Below are 18302 nucleotides of genomic sequence, written 5' to 3'. Positions count from 1 at the left end.
CCCCGACTCAGAAGAGCGTATCTGGCGACACTTCCACTTCACCCATCTCCCAGGAGAAGCAGGGTGAAATCCTGTCTGTTGCAGCGGCCAGCATCAGCCCAGGGTCTCTGGAAAACTGTACCCGGACCACACCCACCCGAGCTGAGTGTATTTGCAATCCAGGTTGTCTGCATCCCTGCGGGCTGGTGGCCAAGATACTCGGATGTGCAGGTGAAGAAACCCCGGTTAGGGCTGAGCACACGTCACCTTTATTAAAAACTGCCCAAACCCTCTTACAAAGGAGGCGGCTGGTGCCAGGGAGTGTGGTGCACCTCAAGGGAGGTGGGACATGAAACCAGAGAGCGCCTAGACCTGGTCGATTTCAAAGGCTCACTCAGGGTCCTGAGCGAGGAACTGGCTCCGTGTGGCTGGGGGACGTCACAGTAGCCAGGACCCCCTGCAGCCAGAGAAAAGGGGTCCGGGATGCCTTTCACACGAATGTTAGAAGTGCAGCAACTTTAAGGGCAACAGGCAACAGAAGGGGGGCAGAGGGGGAATTTGAGGTACTGGGCGGGGCTGAGACTCCAGAGCCCGCCCCAAGGCACGTGTGCTGGGTGAGGCCTGCCGGGCCCTATCTTTTTCCACCTCTGGTCTCCCCTCCTCCCATCCTGCTGTTCTTGGGACACAGGCTGTGTGATCTTGGCGTTCTCCTCATATGCGCACCGCCCTTCACAGTTTACAAAGGTCTTTACAGGCCCATTTTCCCATTGGATTCTGCCGGCAGATTGCGAGGTAGACAGCACAGGGCTGGTCTCACGTAAGGCTTGAGAAGTGAGGCACCGGTGCAAGGAGACTCCGGTGAGCTGGGCGCTCACTGGGGTCCCCCCTACCCACGGCAGCCCCAGCTCAGCCATCAGCTTCTCAGCCAGTCAGTGTCCTTGTCCAGGGTAGAAAAGCGGATCAGCTTCAGGCTGGGGGGCTGGGGCTTCCTGTCATCCCAGAGGTACTCGGGGGACAGCACTTTGGAGGGTTTATGTGAGATGAAGCGGCGGTTCAGGTGACTCTCCTCCTGCCAGGCTGCCATGATGCCGTTGGCCTTGTCGGCCAGGATGCCCATGTGGCAGCCCCTGGTAAACTCGTACACCTTGGCCACCCGCCCCCCAAAGACCGCCCCGCCATAATAGAAATCCCCCTCGCCATCCGCCACAAAGGCGGTGGAGAGAGGCCGGCGCTCGTAGGGGAACTGCTGGCGGGGAACAGCGAAGTAGCCGGGGTGAATGGCAGCTACCAGGTCCCCCAAGGTCTCGGGGCCCCACGGGTTCCGGAACACCATGTCCACGTCGAGGCAGAAGAGGTAGTCGACCTCCCGGTGCGCCCTCTCGGCAATGTGCTGACTGATGCTCTCCATCCGGCGCGTGGAGATCTCCTCCCAGCGGGCATGCCTCTGGATGGGGATAAGGCTGACGAGGCGGCCGGAGCCCAGCCGGACCCGAGGAACGGCCGTGGGGTCGTTAGTGAAGACATAGTAGTGGACCCGGAACCCCTGCATGAAGAACTGCTCGGCTGACTCCAGGAAGTGCCGGATGAACTGGCTGTACCTGGTGGAGAGAATCCCATCAGGCACCATGGCCTCAGCAGGGCCACTGCCTGGGTCCCCACTATGTGCTGGTACCACACGGACAGGGCTGGGGTTGGCCAGGCTGGGGTCCACCTCCCAGCTTCCCATCTCAAGAAGTCACTCAGGTCCGCCCCTTGGGGTCCTTGTCTGTCAAATTCCCACAATCTGAGTACCAACCTCTTAAGACCGTCCTAATAATGATACTTGATGACTCATATTCACAGACTGGGCTAATTTTACTGAGCACTTACTAAATGCCAGGCAGTGTTCTAAGGGATTCTTCTCTCCTTCTAGCCTCATAAACTCCTTAGAAGGCAGGGACCACAGTCCCCACTTCCTAGGCAAAGACACTGAGGCTCAGAGAGAGGAAAGTAGCCAAGAAACGGGGAAGTGGCTGAGTCAAGGGAAGATGAGTGGTGCTGGCTGCTGGGTGCCGATTGGGCCAGGGGTGGGGGGTTCCCCTGATCCCCGCTGGGCCATCCGTCATCTGGCCAGTGCTTAGCTGCTGGGGACCCATTAGGGTCCCTCTCTCAGGAGTCCCAGAAAGGGACCCAGAGGGAAGCTGCCAGGTGATGGCTCCTAAAGGAAAGGGCAGGCAGGGTGAGGAAAGAGAGGGGAAAACAGGAGGTGTCCAGAGAGCCCGCGGGCCAGAGGCCGGAGGAGAGAGGGTTCCCAAGGCAGGGCCAGCTCTGCCTGGGTCTCTACCTGCCTGTGGCCTGACCACGGACCCCCAATTCTATGAGGTGGTCTGGGGGGCCTTTCCACTCCTTCACACCTGCCTGGACGGTTCAGGGGAAGCAGAAGGGGTGAAGGGACAAGGGTGTCTCCTGACAAAGGCTCCTGCTGCCCCCCTCACCTGGGCTGCCTCCCCCTCCCCCCTTCCATGCCAGGGCCAGACCCCCTCCCTCCAGCACACTCCATTCTGTACCTTCCCACCTGCACAGCACCTGGTTCAGGGCCTCCCTGGTGCCCGGGCTGGGGTCCTGTCTCTCCCCAGACTATAAATTCCTGGGGCTCAGAATTTATAACCCTCCTCTCCCCAGCCCAGCCCAGCCCACTACTCACTTCCCCACGGCAAACACCGTGACCCCGACGGTCAGGTTCAGCGGCTGGTAGATGTGATGCAGAAGTTCGGGCTCGAAGGTTCCCTCGGAGACAATGGGCGCTAGCCAGGGTGTGAGTGTCAGGAACCCTGTAGGCCTGGCAGCAGAGGAGGCCGTGGGGGCTGAGACCCTCCCCTGGGAAAGCCTCCCTCTCATCTTGGCCTTGCCAAAGCTGTGTGACCCTGGGCAGTTTCATCCCTGTCTCTGGGCCCCAATATCCTCATGTGGAAAGTGGGGATAGTCATAGCTACTTCCCAGCGTGGTCAAGAAGACCAGGAGTTAATGCACGCCCAGTGTGTAGAGGAGCCTGGCATTTCCGGTGCCCGCTAAGTGCCTCAGAGACGGGGCTCATCAACTTCATCGTCAACGATGGATCGAGCATGACTATGCAGAAGGCACAATGCTCTGCATTATTATTATTATTATTTTTGGCCACACCGCGCAGCTTGAGGGATCTTAGTTCCCTGACCATGGACTGAACCCAGGCCCTCAGCAGTGAAAGCACGGAGCCCTAACCACTTGGACTGCCAGGGAATTCCCTGCTCTGCATTTTGCAAACACCGTCTCATCTGGTCCTCCAACCTCCTATCAGGTGGGTATTATTATTATCCACCTGTGCAGAAAAATCCCAGGGTGGTTGGATAACTTGTCCAAGGTCACACAGCTAGTGACAGAGCTGGACTGGAGCCCAGGTCCCAGACTACCCAGACACCGAGGCCACTGGACACCTCCAGTACCCCAACTTCCAGATCAGAGGCCTGTGCCCCCGCCTCCACCCCAGGTCTCTCCATTCTGTGCCCAGGCCCTAATCAACACCTACTTTTGCTCCAGCAGCTTGGGCTGAGGGTACTGTGATCTGCAACCAAGAAGGGTGAGTGGTTAAGGGGAGGCAGCCCCCAACCCCGGGGCCACAAAGGGGGAAGCGACAGTCTGCTTACGGTGTCACGGGCTGGAATGGCTTCTCCCCCTTGTACTGCAGCTTCATGTTGCTGGTGGGAGAGGTGAGTCAGAGCCATTAGTGCCGGTGGGGGGCAGAAACACTCAGCAGGGAAGGACGAGGTCGCGGTGAAGCACCCCCATGGGACAGGCACCCCCAACCCCCCAGACGCCCTTGACCCTCCCCCACTGCTCTGTCCACTCTGTCGGGGCTGGACTCCTAGAGAGGCGGTCTGTCCAGGGTCACCGTGTGGCAGGGCAGTGATTCCAGCCTGGTACCATGTGTCTCCAAAGTCTTTTTCTGTCTCTCTTTCAAACATATCGCTCTGGAAGAGCCTGGGCACCGGGGAGAAGGTTTGCGGAGCTGCAAAGGCCCGGTGAGCCCGGTTCTGCCACTTTCTAGCCTGGGTGGGCGAGTTACTTCACCTGAACCTACGGTGAAGGTCAGTTGAAGGAGACAGTTACACAACCACCAATCAAGGCATCGCCGTGAAGGTACGGATTTTGTAGATGTCAGTAACATCTACACCAGTTGACCCCATGCAAAGATCATCCTCCATAGTCTGGTAGGCCTGATAGGGTCAGTTGAAAAGCTATAGCATAGAACTGAGGCTTCCCTGAAGAAGAAATTCTGCCGGTGGACAGTAGTGTCAGCTCCTGCTGAAGAGCTCCAGCCCACCCTTCCCGGTGGCCCACTCCGTGGATTTCAGACTGGCTTTGCCACCCCAAAGTCGTGTAAGCCGATTGCTTTCAGTCAATCAGCCAGCCAGTCAGTCAGTCTCCCTCCCTCTTCCTGGTTCTGTTTCTTTAGTGGAACGCTGACTGATACACCCATTTTCCCTCATCTGTAAAATGAGGCCTTAACCTTAGAGCTTAGAGCTGTCGTGAGAGGTACGACAGCTATGTGAGTCGGGGCCTGTCAGCCAGTGCCCAGCACAGAGCGAATGGTAAGGGCAGCACCCTGGCCCCTTCTGGGCAGGCTGTCTGTGTGGCCGGCCTCCACTAGCTGCGGCCAACCTGCGGCGATTAGGAAGGAGGGCTGATTAAGGAAGGAGGTGGCCGGCGACAGGGTCAGACACAGGAGGCTGCCGGTGACACGCCTCTGGCTCTGCCACCAGCTGGGTGGAGAGACCAGGGGCCGGACATCTCACTCCTCGGGGTTTAGTTCCCTCACCCTTAAAATGGGGACAATAATGTCGCTCCCCAGGGTGGAAGTGAGGCCTGGGGAATGGAAAGGCTTGCCCAAGGCCACCCAGGGACCGGATCAGAACCTGTGCCAGCAGAGGCCTGAGCTTGCCTGGAAGGCTCAGACCACCTGAGGACGTGGGTGCCTGCCGTTCACTTGGGTCTCTTCAGTACGTCGCCTAAGATGGGATGGCTTAAGCCTCCTGGAGCTTTCCTAGTTTTTTCAGCCTATGCTTTGCCTGTGTGGTAAGATATACATAACAAAGATTTCCCATTTTAACCATGTGAAAGTGTACAGTTCAGGGGCATTAAAGGACATTCACACTGTTGGGCAACCATCACCACAATCCATGTCCAGAGCTTTTTCATCGTCCCAAACTGAGACCCTGTCCCCCTGAAACACTAACTCCCCATTCCCTCTCCCAGCCCCTGGTAACTATTATTCCTACTTCTGTCTCTATAAATATGACTATTCCAGAGATCTCTTAAAAGTGAAACCCTACTATATTTGTCCTTCTGTGATCAGTCTATACTGTGGAAGCAACAATTTTTAAAAGTTGATCCATGCAATTGGCCCCCTGCCTTAGTTTCACACAGACAAGCACACTTTAGGCCCCTGCTCAGAAAGGGATAGGGGGACTTCCTTGGCCGTCCAGTGGTTAAGACTCCATGCTTCCACTGCAGGGGGTGCGGGTTTGATTCCTGGTCGGGGAACTAAGATCCTGCGTGCTGCACAGCACAGCCAAAAATAAATAAAGAAGACAAATCTTCAAAAAGAAAAAAAAAAAGAAAGAAGAAAAGAAAGTGATGGGACTCTGAGAAGGTGGTCAGAAGTGAGAAGGGGAAAGTGGCCCTTGTTCCACACTTCCCTGGCCATCGGTAGTTCCCTTCCCCCCACCAGCCTGGACACACTCCGCTCTGGCCACTTTAACGGGTTAGACATAAGAATTCCAAAGCCACAGATGAGCCAGAGCCCAAAAAGGAACTCCACATTTCCAAACCTCTGAAGGTCATGAAACTAAAAGTAAAGAAGAGATCCAAATGAACAGAAGGGAAGATGTGACCATGTCAAACAAACAAAAATCTCCAACTTTAATCTATTAAAAAACAGTAACTCAGTAGAACCAAAAGACAGACAAACTGGAAAGAAAAAACAATGTAGCAAGTACTTTCGGCCAAGGGTGGTGACAGAGGACCCGTCGACAGGCCAAGGAGAGCAGGTGCTGGAGCAGGCGAGTCCCCAAAGAGGAAATTCAGTTAAAGGGAAGGCGTGGGGGAGGTGAGGGCCTGGTGGGAATCAAAGACATGAAATTTCAACCACATCGCAGTTCCCATGTCTGGAGTCCGCAAGGTGGTTTGCTTTTTGTTTTTCATAGCACCTAATGCTTCCAGCACCAGCCCAGGTGCAATGCAGCTGCAGCGGGGTGGAGGGGGTGGTGCTGAGTTCCAGTGTGTGTCTGCCAGGGTCCCCCTGGAGAGCAACCTGACATGATGGATGAATACCTCAGCCATATCCTCTGGCTCAGAAACTTACCAAAGGAAAGGACCTTTAAGATGGAAAAAGCTGCATATCCAAAGTTGCTCGTTACAAACTAATTTAGAATGCTGGGAAACTGGAAACAACCTAAATGCCGCAAACTTGCTGGTGGGAAAGGCAGAGGGATTCAAGAATTAGGGCCCAGTCCCTGGGTGGAATAAAATGATGGTGACCAGGCGCCAACAAAGAAAGCCAATTCTGGGGAAACTGGATAAAAATCACAAAAACATTGTGGTCACAACTGCTTTCAATAGCAAGCAGCCTTTCTGCTTTTTAGAACAATCTGTTCAAACAGAAAGCGTAGCAACCAACGAGCTGACAATACACTTTGGAGTTAGAGTACGACCTGGACCAGCAAAGACACAAGAGGGTATTTCTTTTTCTTTTGTCTTTTCTGTTATCCAGCCTCCTAATTTACCGTATTCTATGTTTATAACAGTGAAACACACTTTGTTGTTAGTAGTCTGTGATCCAGATTTTAAACTTTCCTTTTGCTGTCATGAAAAACAAGACTGGTCGGCCAGATTCCCCTTGACACTGTCCCAAATCACCTTTTTCACTCTTTTGTTTTTTGGACTTTGAAAATTATTGTTATTAGTTTTAGTCTGATGACACAGAGGACTTGGCTGGGAAACACACTCGTTCTTATAAACCAGCACTTATTTGGGGCATGAAACAAAGCACGGTGAGAGGAGGTCACTGGGATCAGGCCGGCGCTGTCGCAGAACAACCTGCCCAGGGCAGAGAATTATGCGCTAATGACAGTTGAACGACAAGAGCACTGGGGCAACCCGAACGGCAGACTGTTCGATCCCATCTTGGCAAGTCTGAGATACGTTTGATGTCGGATATAAAAAGTGACGCAATCAGTAGGAATCATTTCAAGTTCTAGGTTCATCTATAACCAAATCTTTTCCACTCTTAACTGACAAAATGTCAGATTTGTTATGTGGGGGAGACTGGTCACGTGTCCATTTCTTCTTTGAAGCCACAGAGAACACAAAATTGAGCAAAATGTCAAGTCCTGGACTTCCCTGGTGGCGCAGTGGTTAAGAATCCGCCTGCCAATGCAGGGGGTAAGGGTTCGATCCCTGGTCCAGGGAGATCCCACAGGCCACGGAGCAACTAAGACTGCGAGCCACAACTACTGAGCCCACATGCCACAACTACTGAAGCCCGCGTACCTAGAGCCCATGCTCCGCAACAAGAGAAGCCACCGCAATGAGAAGCCCGCACATCTCAACGAAGAGTGGCCCCGGTCGCCACAACTAGAGAAAGCCCGTGTGCAGCTAAGAAGACCCAACGCAGCCAAAAATAAAAAATAAAATAAAATAAATAAATTTATTTAAAAAAGAAAAAAAAGTAAAGTCCTAAAAGCACTCTTTCCTGAGCACCTCTACGTGCCAGGTGCAACACCAGGATATTTACAGGCATCCTTACAGTACCTCATGCTCTGGCTGGCTCGGGAGGGGCACTTCTATCATCCCATTTTACAGATACAGCAAGTGAGGCTCAGAGCTATGCAACATGCTCAAGGTCACAACTGTGGAGGGGGCACTGCAAGGACACCCAAGGACTGAAACAGGGGAATTTCACTCCACATTTGTGGCAGCTCATAAATTACCTACATGCTTATCACACTGCTCAGAATCATGAGCTTAGGACCTAAGAACCTACAAAGTGACCTTAAAAACCCTCTCAGCCCCTCCACTCCGGGGCCCCCCAATTCTCCCTGGCCCATACTTACAAGATCTCTGGGCAGGGGAGATAATAGGGGACATAGGAGACCGACAGCCAGTTCTCGACATACACCCTGGGAAGGAAATATATCTGTTGACTTGACTTTGCACCTGAGGCTGAAAACTCGCTTTGCTGCATGTTAGTGGGAATGCAGGCCCCCAGTGGTGCACCTGGGATACACCTCCCCTCCCCCCACCCCCGCCCAATCATTCCTTGGGTCTGGCTGACCTCAGAGGACAAAGCCTCCTGGTCTTCTGCAATGAGTCATTAGCCATGCAGCCATTCATTCCTGGGACAGGAATGTTGTTGACGCCAGGCCCTGCACACAAGGGGCTTGTGGTTGGTGGCAGTCCCCAGAGCTTTGTGGGAAGAACACACAGGGTGAATTCTGGAGCATAAACAGGAGTTCCTCATTAACACGGCTGGAAGAACAGTCCAGACAGAGGAAAGAGCAAGTGCAAAGGCCAGGCCAGTGCAAAGCAACATACATAAGCCAGGCTAGTTCAGTCTTACTGGGGCTGGGGTGAAGGGACAGGTGCGCCGAGAGAAGTGGGTGGGACCTGGGAATCCTGTGAAGGGGTCAAGGTTTGGGGGTTGAGATGCTGAGGGAGGGAGGGGTCTGGGGTAGGGAGGGAGGGCTCCATGGGGCATGCTCACCACAGAGAGCAGAGGGCCATGCCCACCAGCAGGCAGAATCCCAGGCCCAGGGCTAGTCTGGGGCAGTGCATCGCTGGCTGGGCAGCATCTGAGCCTGGGTACCTGCAGAGTCTGGGTGTGCCTTGGTGAATCAGCCCACCTCTCTCAGGGGTGTCAGGCTCGGAGCCTGTGTCTCCGGGGTCCGGGAAACACCTGCAAAGGAATGCTCCTTATCCACAGGACAGTGGCCCCATTTTTGCTGCCCTGCCCTCCCCTGGGCGGCCTCACCAGGGGAATGTGGATTCCAGCTGTCTCCTCGTCCTGCTGGGCCCAGGCCCAGATCTGGCAGTTCTGAAGGACAGAGGCTCAGGACTCAGCCAAAGCCTGCTGCTGTGCCTTGCGAAAGGCACTGGGCCGGAAAGGTGACTGGCTCCCTGCCTTGTCTCTCAGGTCTCCCTGCTGACCTCCTTCTGTGATGAGCTAAGGGCAACCATCCTAGGGACTAGGGCAACAGCGCTTGGGGCAGGGGTGGTGGGGGGTAGGGCGGGGCTTGGAGAAGGATTCCAGGGGAAACTGCGAGGACGCCGGAAATCAAGCCCAAAGCCCGCACCGCGGGGACACACTCGGCCTGGGGAGGGGGTGGTGCGCTGGGAGGGGCGGCATAGATCCCCCGGGATGGGGGTGGGCGCAGGGGTGGTAGCAGCGCATTCCTCCGGGAGAGGGGGCCGGGGCTCTCCCGGGACCGCGGGAACGCGCTTCAGCTCTCACCCGCTCTCGGCGGTAACCTTGGGCAAGGCGCTGTCCTGCCCGCTCCACCACAGCCTCGGCGTCCTCCTCAGCTATAGGGGGCTTGGTTAGGTGGCAAGACGCCATCCGCACCGCCCCTGATGTGCGGGAAGGGCTCTACAGCGCTGGGTCCGGCCCGGGTCACAGAGACCGCGGGATGCCTGTCAGCTCTGCGGGGATCCGCCCGAGGTCAGATAAAGATCCCCGGGCCGGAGTTTTGGGGCTTTGGCCCCGGCTCACCCGGTGGCCTCTGGCAGGCCCGCTCCCTCTCCCTCTCCCTCCCTCTGCGGACCTCCGTTTCCCCACCCGGGCTTGGGGCGCGGCGTCCTCCAAAGCTCCGCGTCGACCGTCGGATCCGCTGGATTCTTCCTTGGGTGGGGCCCGGGCCTCCGGGGCCGCTCCGCCCACGCAGAACCAGGCCCGAGCTTCGGCCGCCCCAGCCGGGGATCTGCACCCAGGAGCTTGGGGCCGAGATGCGCACCGCGACTTCGGCCGGCCACTGCAGGCTCCGGGCTGGCGGCGCTGCTCCTCCGGCCGGGCGCGGGGCGGGGACAGGGAGCGGCGGGGGAGCGTGACTGTCCCTGCGGGCTGCAGACTCAGCCCCTTGCGGCCGGACCAGCGTTACAACGGACGGAGGGGCGCAGCCCGGCCCTGAAAACAGGGTCTCGGTTCGCCTGCAGTCCGGCGAAACCCAGTGCCTGCAGGGCGCCCTTAGTAGCGCGCTGGGTGGGGCCTGACACAGGGCCAGCCGGGATCCGGGCCCGGCGGGGTTCGGGGGAGGAGAAAGGAGCCGCGCGCCCCGCCCACCGGCCGCAGCCCCACCTACCCTCCTGCGTGCCCCGCCCACCTACCGCTGCTCCTCCTACCCACCCGCCCGCCCCGCCCCGCCCCGCCCCGCCCACCAGCTGCAGCTCCCAGGCCCCAGGGGTCGACGCGCGCCGGGGTCCCAGGACCTTCAACCTCTACTGGCTGCCTGGGCCGTGGCCTCCGACGCAGGGGACCAACCTTCCAGGCGAGGAGCGCGGGTCAGGCAACTCCGGGGTGGGGTGCGGGCTTGAGAAATCAGGGAAACGATTTGAGGGAAAAACTTTGTTTTTTCTAAAAGAGCCTCGAAGCAATCACCGGATGGGAAACCAGCTGGACGTCGTACTTACTTTCCGGGTTAGGATCATCACTCTTTTGCTCAGAGCCCCTGAAGCTGGCACGCCGGCCTGGAGACCGTGAGCGGCTCCCGGAATCCCTCGGAGCCTCTGTTTCCTCCTCTGTGAAGGGAGTTGGCCATACTTTCTTACCAAGGCCTGTCCGAGTTGTATTGACCCTGGTTCACCCTAGGGACTCCTGGAGCCCCGGGGGGACCGTCTTATATGTCTCCAAGTGTAGGCCAAGCACAGAGCGTGGAGGCAGAGGCGTGGCGACGGAGGGGGCATTCAGAGGGACAAAAAGGAAGGCCCCTTGATGGTAAATAAGGGAGCAGTAACAAGGGCCGGGGAGAAACCCGATACAATTAGGATGAGGTGAAAGCTATAGGCATCCAGTAGAAACCGCAATTCGAATTGTGAATTTTGATCTTTCCCCGGCTGGCTATGGATTATGGGTGGGATACTCTCGTGATGCTGGGCAGCGTGGTGGCAACTCTGTCAGCCACTCCATCACCAGGCTAAACAAGCATACACTTAGGACCATTCTGTACCCTGACAACCATTCTCTTTTTCACTTTCAGTATACAGTAAATTACATGAGATGTTCAGCTCTATTATAATATAAACTGCCAGCTAACAGACATCTTCTGAGCAAGTTTAAGGTAGGTTAGGCTAAGCTATGGTGTTCAGTATGTTCTCACCTTAGGACGGGTTTATCAGGATGTAACCCCACTGTAAGTCGAGGAATATCTGTGCAGAGAAACAGCATGGGAGACAAAACAACAATCAAGGCTCAGAGAGGTTATAGCTTTGTTCAAGGTCACAATGATGCAGCTTAAAGTTGCAAATGCAGATCTGCCTGGTGCATGGGCACAGCCTCCCAGGCCCTTTGTGGGTGTCATTGCCTGTGTCCTTGGGATTTCCCTTGAGGACCTCAGGTTCCTGTAAGGCAGGGTTTTTTTTCCCCAGAGTCTGCAGGGACCAGGCACAAGCCCGGGGAGCTTGTGACTGCTGGCTGAAAGGTCGTGCTTCCATTTTTAGCTGCAAACACCTGGTTCCCTGGGACCTGGTCTGGGACCAACTGATTGGTTTTTCTCATTCAGTTTGTGTTTTTACAAAGTTCTCTGGTATACCTTCAGGACACTGGTCCCTCCCTGGTAATAAAGAGGTGAGCCAGGGACTTCCCTGGTGGTCCAGTGGTTAAGACTCTGCACTTCCACTGCAAGGGGCATGGGTTCAATCCCTGGTCTGGGAACTAAGATCCCACATGCTGTGCGCAGGGGCAGACCCAGCCCTGGGGTCCTGGCAGACACACCAGTATTCTGTCAACAGGCAACACCCATCCCCTGACCAAACCAGCATCCCCTGTTTTCCCTGTCCCCTCTCCCCTCAGGAGAGGACAAATTCAGCTTAAGGACAGCATCAGGGCTGGTCTGGGAGGAGCTGGGTGAAGAGGTGAGGGAAGATAAAAGGTCCCTGGACTCTCCTCTTGGAGGGTGACTTGGCAATAGGACCCTGATACCCTCCCCTTCATCTAAGTTTATCTACTTCTAGAAACCAGAGAAAACAGCTAGAGACATGAATAAATTGCTCATATGCATCGATGGTCATCTGTGCCTGTCTCTGAGAGCCCTGCAGGGGACACCCCCAGGGGCTGCCCGGGGGAATCTGGTGTCCTGGCAGTGGGAACACTCAGACAGCGGTCCGCACTGCCCTCACCACCGCTTAGTGGGCTATGACCGTGTTAGTGGGATAGCTGGGACTTTTAAGTAAAATAGAAAACATTGGAGGGTAGCCCTCCCAGGATGAGTCAGTGTTTCATGGCCTCTGAGTGTGTGTGTGTGTGTATGTGTGTGTGTATACACTGTTTCAGATGTGAAGTGGTGAAGTGTGTTCCAGATGGGGATAGGCCAGGGAACAGGCCACAGCCTTTCTGTGTGGGGGAGGGCCTCTGACATCCCTGATCAGGGCTCCATTTCCCAAGAGGAGGCGGAGCCAGTCAAGGGAAAGGGGATTCAGGGGAGGGGAAGCCTTGTGCCTTTGGACCAGAGGGATCTGGCTTTAACCCCAGGGCTGCTACTTACAGGCCAGGAGGGATCTTGGCATCTCAGTTTCCCACTTAGAACAAGGGGGAACTGTAGTCCTCAGCTCAGAGGTTCTTGTACAGATGATCGAGGTCTGCCCTCAAGCTCTGGGCCCACATTAATGCAGCCGGAGGATGACTGAACCTTCGTCCCAGGGCCTCACCAGGCAGTGACCTCACCCAGCCAGCTGCTCTGAGCCAGGCAGGCTCTAGGGTCATCTAGCAGCCTGGCCCCAGCAGCCTCCTTGCAGCTTTTGGGCAAGCCCTCATCCACTGTGAGGGCTGTGAGGAAGAGTCCAACTTCTTCCTTTGCATGTGAATATCCACTTGTCCCAATACCATTTACTGAAAAAAAACTATTCTTTCCCCATTGAATTGTCTGGTTGCTCATCAAAAATCAATTGACTACAAATGCGAAGGTTTGTTTATGGACCCTCAATTCTATTCCATTGATTTGTTATGTCTATCTTTATGCCAGGACCACACTGTCTTCATTACTGTAGCTTTGTAACAAGTTTTGAAATCAGGAAGTATGTGTCCTCCACTTTTGCTCTGCTTTTTCCGTATTGTTTTGGCGATTCTGGATTCCTTGCATTTCCAAATGAATTTCAGCATTGGCTTGTCAATTTCTGCAAAACACAAAGAAAATGGCAGCTGGGATTTTGCTATGGATTGCATTGAATCCGTAGTTCCATTTGGGAAGTATTGCCATCTTTTTTTTTTTTTTTTTTTTTTTTTTGCTGTACGCGGGCCTCCCACTGTTGTGGCCTCTCCCGTTGCGGAGCACAGGCTCCGGACGCGCAGGCTCAGAGGCCATGGCTTACGGGCCCAGCCACTCCGCAGCATGTGGAATCTTCCCGGACCGGGGCACGAACCCGTGTCCCCTGCATCGGCAGGCGGACTCTCAACCACTGCGCCACCCGGGAAGCCCTAGATGCCTTTTATTTTGTTTTCTTGCCTGAGGGACCTCCAGTGAAATGTGGCACTGAGCTGGCAAGACTGGTCACTGCTCACCTTGTTCCTGACCTCAGGGGAGGCTTCAGTCTTTCCCCACTAAGTGTGACGTGAGCTGTGGATTGTTCCCAGATGCCCTATATCAGGCTCAGGAAGTGCCCTTCTGTTTCTAGTTTCTTGAGTGTTTTTCTCATGAAAGAATGTTGGGTTTTGTTCAATGTTTTTCTGCACTTAATGGGAAAAGCTTTTACAGCAGCTTTTAAGCCATGAAATCATCTGCCTCCCCCTCTTCCTCTGTGTTTCTCCCTCGCCAAACACACACAACCTCCCTGGAAGCAAATCAGAGTCCAAATATTAAACACTCACTGCAAGATGGTTAAATGATTAGTGTAGCCTTCTTGATCCTGTTATCCTTGCCCTGGCTGCTGTGTAACTGGGGGTGGACCAGCCTATTGGACACCCCAAACAAATGACAGCTAGAAATTCAAATATTAATGATGATTTCCAGGGGTGGTGGCTCCCTCTTTCTTGCATACGCCATGATTGCCTCTTCTCTTTGCAGACCGTAGACTGAAAATATTTAGCATCAGAGGAGAGGATTGTGCACGAAATAGCACGTATTAAGTTGTGCGCTAAAAGGTAGCAATGAATAGGCAAAAGACTTGACTTCCCCGAGACATGTATGAAAGGGATGATCACATATTCTGTGCAGACCTTCCTGTTGTGGAAGTCCGCATTCAGAAAATCCTGTTTTTAGTTTCTTTTTCTGAGGCCTTATATGTCCACCTCTCTGTTCCAGTAGTCTGCATGCTGACCGTGTTGTTGGCCAGCCTTGTGAGTGTAAGCTCTCTGACCACGTTCTGGATTGTTACAGGTAAGAGGGCTCTGGGGGTCTTCTGTGTGTCTTTAGCCAGGACAGTGTCAGCCAGGCTTTTCTCGGAACCCCGGGCAACGCCGGCAGAGCCCAGAGGGCAACACCAGGCTTGCATACCACTGGGCACTGAGTCTAAGGCCTCAGATAACAGCGATTGTAAAGGGGAAGCAGGAAGGACAGAGGCGGGTCAGGGCCCTCCACCAGGATACACCCGTGTACACACACACACACACACACACGTCTTATACACATGTGCGTGTACACACACACGTCTTATACACATGTGCGTGTAGACACACATGCACGTGTGTATATGTTGTATGTATATATAGAGAGAATTGATTTTAACATGTGGGCTCATGTGAGCAAGTGGGCTGGCAAGTCCAAAGCCTGCAGGACTGGACACTCCAGTGGGCTTCTAGATGCTGTGTCTTCTTTTTTTTTTTCCCCTGTAGAGTATTTTATTTTATTTGTTTGTTTATTTATTTATTTTTAACATCTTTATTGGAGTATAATTGCTTTACAATGGTGTGTTAGTTTCTGCTGTATAACAAAGTGAATCAGCTATACATATACATATAGCCCCATATCTCTTCCCTCTTGCATCTCCCTCCCTCCCATCCTCCCTATCCCACCCCTCTAGGTGGTCACAAAGCACCGAGCTGATCTCCCTGTGCTATGCGGCTGCTTCCCACTAGCCATCTGTTTTACATTTGGTAGTGTATAGATGTCCATGCCACTCTCTCACTTCGTCCCAGCTTACCCTTCCCCCTCCCCATGTCCTCAGGTCCATTCTCTACATCTGCATCTTTATTCCTGTCCTGTCCCTAGGTTCTTCAAAACCATTTTTTTTTTTTAGATTCCATATATATGTGTTAGTGTACGGTATTTGTTTTTCTCTTTCTGACTTACTTCACTCTGTATGAGAGTCTCTAGGTCCATCCACCTCACTACGAATAGTTCAATTTCGTTTCTTTTTATGGCTGAGTAATATTCTATTGTATATATGTGCCACATCTTCTTTATCCATTCATCTCTCGATGGACACTTAGATTGCTTCCATGTCCTGGCTATTGTAAATAGAGCTGCAATGAACATTGTGGTACATGACGCTTTTTTTTTTTTTTTTTTTTTTTTTGCAGTACGCGGGCCTCTCACTGTTGTGGCCTCTCCCGTTGTGGAGCATAGGCTCCGGACGTGCAGGCTCAGCAGCCATGGCTCATGGGCCCAGCCGCTCCGCGGCATGTGGGATCTTCCCGGACCGGGGCACGAACTCGCGTCCCCTGCATCAGCAGGCGGACTCTCAACCACTGCGCCACCAGGGAAGCCCTGATTTGTGTATTTTGAAGAATCCTTGCATTCCTGGGATAAGCCCCACTTGATCATGGTGTATGACCCTTTTAATGTGCTGTTGGATTCTGTTTGCTAGTATTTTGTTGAGGATTTTTGCATTTATGTTCATCAGTGATATCGGTCTGTAGTTTTCTTTTTTTGTGACATTTTTGTCTGGTTTTGGTATCAGGGTGATGGTGGCCTCGTAGAATGAGTTTGGGAGTGTTCCTCTCTCTGTTATATTTGGAAGAGTTTGAGAAGGATAGGTGTTAGCTATTCTCTAAATGTTTGGTAGAATTCGCCTGTGAAGCCATCTGGTCCTGGACTTTTGTTTGTTGGAAGATTTTTAATCACAGTTTCAATTTCAGTGCTTGTGATTGGTCTGTTCATATTTTCTATTTCTTTCTGGTTCAGTCTCGGGAGGTTGTGCTTTTCTAAGAATTTGTCCATTTCTTCCAGGTTGTCCATTTTATTGGCATATAGTTGCTTGTAGTAATCTCTCATGATCCTTTGTATTTCTGCAGTGTCAGTTGTTACTTCTCCTTTTTCATTTCTAATTCTATTGATTTGAGTCTTCTCCCTTTTTTTCATGATGAATCTGGCTAGTGTTATCAATTTTGTTTATCTTCTCAAAGAACCAGCTTTTAGTTTTATTGATCTTAGCTATTTTCCCTTCATTTCTTTTTCATTTATTTCTGATTTGATCTTTATGAGTTCTTTCCTTCTGCTAACTTTGGGAGTTTTTTTGTTCTTCTTTCTCTAACTGCTTTAGGTGTAAGGTTAGGTTGTTTATTTGAGATGTTCCTTGTTTCTTGAGGTAGGATTATATTGCTATAAACTTCCCTCCTAGAACTGCTTTTGCTGCATCCCATAGGTTTTAGGTCATCGTGTTTTCATTGTCATTTGTTTCTAGGTATTTTTTGATTTCGTCTTTGATTTCTTCAGTGATCTCTTGGTTATTTAGTAGTATTGTTTAGCCTCCATGTGTTTGTATTTTTTACAGATTTTTTCCTGTAATTGATATCTAGTCTCATAGCATTGTGGTCGGAAAAGATACTTGATGCAATTTCAATTTTCTTAAATTTACCAAGGCTTGATTTGTGACTCAAGATATGATCTATCCTGGAGAATGTTCCATGAGCACTTGAGAAGGAAGTGTATTTTGTTGTTTTTGGATGGAATGTCCTATAAATATCAATCAAGCCCATCATGTTCTAGAGCTCTCTCTAGAGCTAGTGTCAGCACCAGAACTAGCTCGAGCATTAGCTCCTGAGCTAGAGAGAGCTCCACCGCCAGTTCCAGGGCTAGAGCCTGCTCCAGCACAAGGTCTAGAGCCAGCTCCAAGCACCAGCTCAAGAGCGCAAGTGGTATCTGGAGCCAGCTCCAGCCAAAGCTCCAGACTCAGTGTCAGCTCCAGCACCTGCTTCGGCAGTGATCCATTGCCAGAGCCAGTTCTATTACCACCAATAGTTCTGGCTCTCCAGAACTAGAGCCAGAGCTGGCTGCAGAGCCAGAGTCAGCGCCAGCACCAGAGTTTGAGCCAGCGCCGTGGCGACAGTCAACTCAGTCTCCAACACTGGCATCCACTCCTGAGATAGAGCCAGCTGCAGCTTCAGCCCCAGTGCTGCTCCTGGGCAGGGCTGGTGTTATCCCACGAGCTGGAGCGGGCTTGAACACCAGCTGTCATGTCAGCTCTACCTCTGGAAGATAGAGACAGCTCTATCACTGACTCCTGTGCCAGCCCCAGGGATAGTTCTAGTGCCCACTTTAGAGTGAGAACCAGCTCAAAGCCAATTTAGAGTCAGTGCTAGGTGCCAAGGAAGAGGTCGCTCCCGCGCCAGCTCTAGCATCAGCCCCCGAGTTACAGCCATTCCTGGCACCAGCTCCAGAGCGAGAGTCAGCACCAAGTTCAGAGCTGGAGCCTGCTCCAGCCACAGTTCTAGGACCAACTCCAGAGCCAGAGTCCCCATGGGAGCCAGCTCCTGCAACAGCTCCAGAGCAAGAGCTGGCTTGGGTGCCAGTAGCAGACTTAGAGCCAGCGCCAGCTCAGGAGAAAGAGCCAGCTCCGGCAAGAGCTCTGGCACCAACGTCAGAGCCAGATCGTGCTCTGGCAGCAGCATGATGCCATTTCAGAGAGAGAGGCAGCTCTGTCACCAGCTCCTGGGCCAGATTCTGTGCCTGCTCTAGTGCCAGAATCTGCCCTGACACCGATTTCAGAGGTGGAACCGGTGCCAGAGCTACAGCCAGCTCCACCACCGGTTTTAGCACCAGCCACAGAGCTAGAGCCAGGACTGGCTGTACAGCTAGAGGCTCAAGAAGCAGATCCAGCACCAGACCGGAGCTGGAGTCAGCCGCAAAGTCAGCGAGAGCTCCAGCACCAGGGACAGCTCCTGCGTCTTA

The 18302-nt window shown here is 53.2% G+C and overlaps 1 protein-coding gene across 10 annotated transcripts; it reads right to left on the bottom strand.

Annotated features, from left to right (window-relative positions):
* Positions 1 to 211: 211 nt before the first annotated feature.
* GBGT1 (globoside alpha-1,3-N-acetylgalactosaminyltransferase 1 (FORS blood group)) lies at positions 212 to 10283 on the bottom strand. Of its 10 annotated transcripts, XM_082611832.1 has the most exons (8): positions 9827 to 10282; positions 8756 to 8947; positions 8327 to 8417; positions 8106 to 8171; positions 3639 to 3689; positions 3521 to 3556; positions 2663 to 2797; positions 212 to 1577 (listed from the first exon to the last, which is right to left on the bottom strand). In XM_082611832.1, exons 3-8 carry the CDS (start codon positions 8383 to 8385, stop codon positions 893 to 895), a joined length of 1032 nt encoding a protein of 343 aa, XP_082467958.1. In that variant the 5' UTR covers positions 8386 to 8417; positions 8756 to 8947; positions 9827 to 10282; the 3' UTR covers positions 212 to 892. The 10 variants fall into 10 exon arrangements, with proteins under 10 accessions (XP_082467958.1, XP_082467960.1, XP_082467955.1 ...); XM_082611834.1 differs by lacking the exon at positions 3521 to 3556 and having other exon boundaries at positions 9827 to 10283; XM_082611829.1 differs by lacking the exon at positions 8327 to 8417 and having other exon boundaries at positions 9813 to 10282.
* Between the last annotated feature and the right edge of the window lie 8019 nt (positions 10284 to 18302).

Source organism: Mesoplodon mirus (genome assembly GCF_964341445.2).
Source record: "Mesoplodon mirus genome assembly, chromosome: 1".
Taxonomy (NCBI): domain Eukaryota; kingdom Metazoa; phylum Chordata; class Mammalia; order Artiodactyla; family Ziphiidae; genus Mesoplodon; species Mesoplodon mirus.
Note: the sequence above shows the minus strand (reverse complement) of the source record. Positions and strands in the feature narration are given on the sequence as shown.

What these genes read in the sequence shown, in the direction of transcription:
- GBGT1 (XM_082611829.1), bottom strand. Translation starts at nt 8,826, where the DNA reads ATGCACTGCCCCAGACTAGCCCTGGGCCTGGGATTCTGCCTGCTGGTG. An exon ending in CCCAAGCTGCTGGAGCAAAA is followed by an intron (nt 2,798 to 3,520) that starts GTAGGTGTTGAT and finishes CTCTGCTGCCAG; the next exon opens with GCCTACAGGGTTCCTGACAC. An exon ending in ACGGTGTTTGCCGTGGGGAA is followed by an intron (nt 1,578 to 2,662) that starts GTGAGTAGTGGG and finishes TCTCTCCACCAG; the next exon opens with GTACAGCCAGTTCATCCGGC.